General features: G+C 36.3%; 1 protein-coding gene across 1 annotated transcript in view; it reads right to left on the bottom strand.

Annotated features, from left to right (window-relative positions):
- Positions 1 to 1,515, bottom strand: part of LOC107677110 (ankyrin repeat and fibronectin type-III domain-containing protein 1-like) — an 82,123-nt gene that overhangs the window by 9,707 nt on the left and 70,901 nt on the right. The window contains exons 15-16 of the mRNA XM_016471907.1: positions 964 to 1,083; positions 344 to 556 (exon numbers count right to left, since the gene is read on the bottom strand). Coding sequence (XP_016327393.1) covers positions 344 to 556; positions 964 to 1,083 — 333 coding nt within the window. The remainder of the gene's footprint in view (positions 1 to 343; positions 557 to 963; positions 1,084 to 1,515) is intronic.

Here is a 1,515-nt window from a genome sequence, read left to right as displayed (position 1 = left end):
ATAAATCAGCATATTAGAATGATTTCTGAAGATCATGTGACACTGAAGACTGAAGTAATGATGATGAAAATTCAGCTTTACATCACAGGAATAAATTACATTTTCCAATATATTCAAATAGAAAACAGTTATTTCAAATTGTAATAATATTTCACAATATTACTGTTTTTACTGTATTTTTGATTGAATAAATGCAGCCTTGGTGAGCATTAAAGACTTAAAGTAAGAGTGTTTCGATTCCAGCATTTCCGCACTTTCATTGATCATGATGCTAGAAGGGAGCAGTTACCGTGCCTGTGGCACATTGACGATGCACCAGTGTTTTAGTGTTTAAAGCACTCACATGCAGTGTGTTGAGAAGCGTCTCCAGTGCGCTGGGCTCATCTGATGAGGAAGACCTGCGCTGCAGCTGGAATTTACTGACGGGAATCCAGCGTACGCCTTCCAGCGGTGTGCATGCGCTCGTGTCCTTCATCAGCACCAACACCGCGTTACCATGCTTATCCTTGATGGGCTCAAAATACACCTGCCCGAGATCCACCGTTCCAAGGAGAGCCTGCACAACAAACCAAAAAAGAAACTTTACCTCAGGATACTGTATATGTTACAGGTATAAATAAATCTCAACTTTAAAGGGGTCATTGGATGCCCATTTTATCGTGGGAGGGGCCTGTTTTTGTGACATCACACAGACAAGCATCTGAGATTGGCTCGATTTGAGAAAGGGGAAAATATTTTAGTAGATTAAAAAAAAACGCTGGGTGGATTTTTATCATTATAGGGTGGTTGTGTACACACACTGCCAACACACATTTCAGTTCAAACAACTTGTAAAAGTGCATGTAGCATCCGATTACCCCTTTAACAACGGTTTGATTGCAGTTCTTTACTAAATGATGCAAATCATTAATAATTTTGGTTATTTTGATGCATTTTTACGTCCCCAGTGACTATAGACTTCACCTGTAGCTGTGCAGCTGCCTGCAGCAGTTTGAGGCGCGTCTGAAGCGTGCAGGAACTGGAGGCGTGTGCAGGACTGACGCACTGCTGCATCCAGGTGAGCTCCTCCCACAGATGTGACACCTGTCAACGCAAGTCACCATGGAGACCATGTTTAATATTCAAATGTTGATACTGTATACTGCGGTGCAAATTAGTGAATCAGTTTTGGTGCAATGAACGATTTCATATTTAATTGGATTGTAACATTAATCTCCTTATCTTTAGCAATGTGAACTACATTTACAATGTGTTTATATATTAAATCAAAATGATAGATTAATTATATAAACTGTTATTATATAAATATATTGTTATATATTATATCCATTTATATGTGAGGTCCTTTGAGTGATTTTTACTAAATTATTAAAATACATAAAATATTTCAATTATTTATTTATTTTGTAAATATTTATTTTAATTATTTAAAAAAATTAATAAATATAAAATACATTTTACATACATATGTTTACTATTGGATTTTTAGAGCTGCTTTACAGCAGAATTGAAGTT

Source organism: Sinocyclocheilus anshuiensis, unplaced genomic scaffold (assembly GCF_001515605.1).
Source record: "Sinocyclocheilus anshuiensis isolate Anshui unplaced genomic scaffold, SAMN03320099.WGS_v1.1 scaffold392, whole genome shotgun sequence".
In the NCBI taxonomy this organism is placed as follows: Eukaryota; Metazoa; Chordata; class Actinopteri; order Cypriniformes; family Cyprinidae; genus Sinocyclocheilus; species Sinocyclocheilus anshuiensis.
This window is presented reverse-complemented; position numbering and strand designations above follow the sequence as displayed.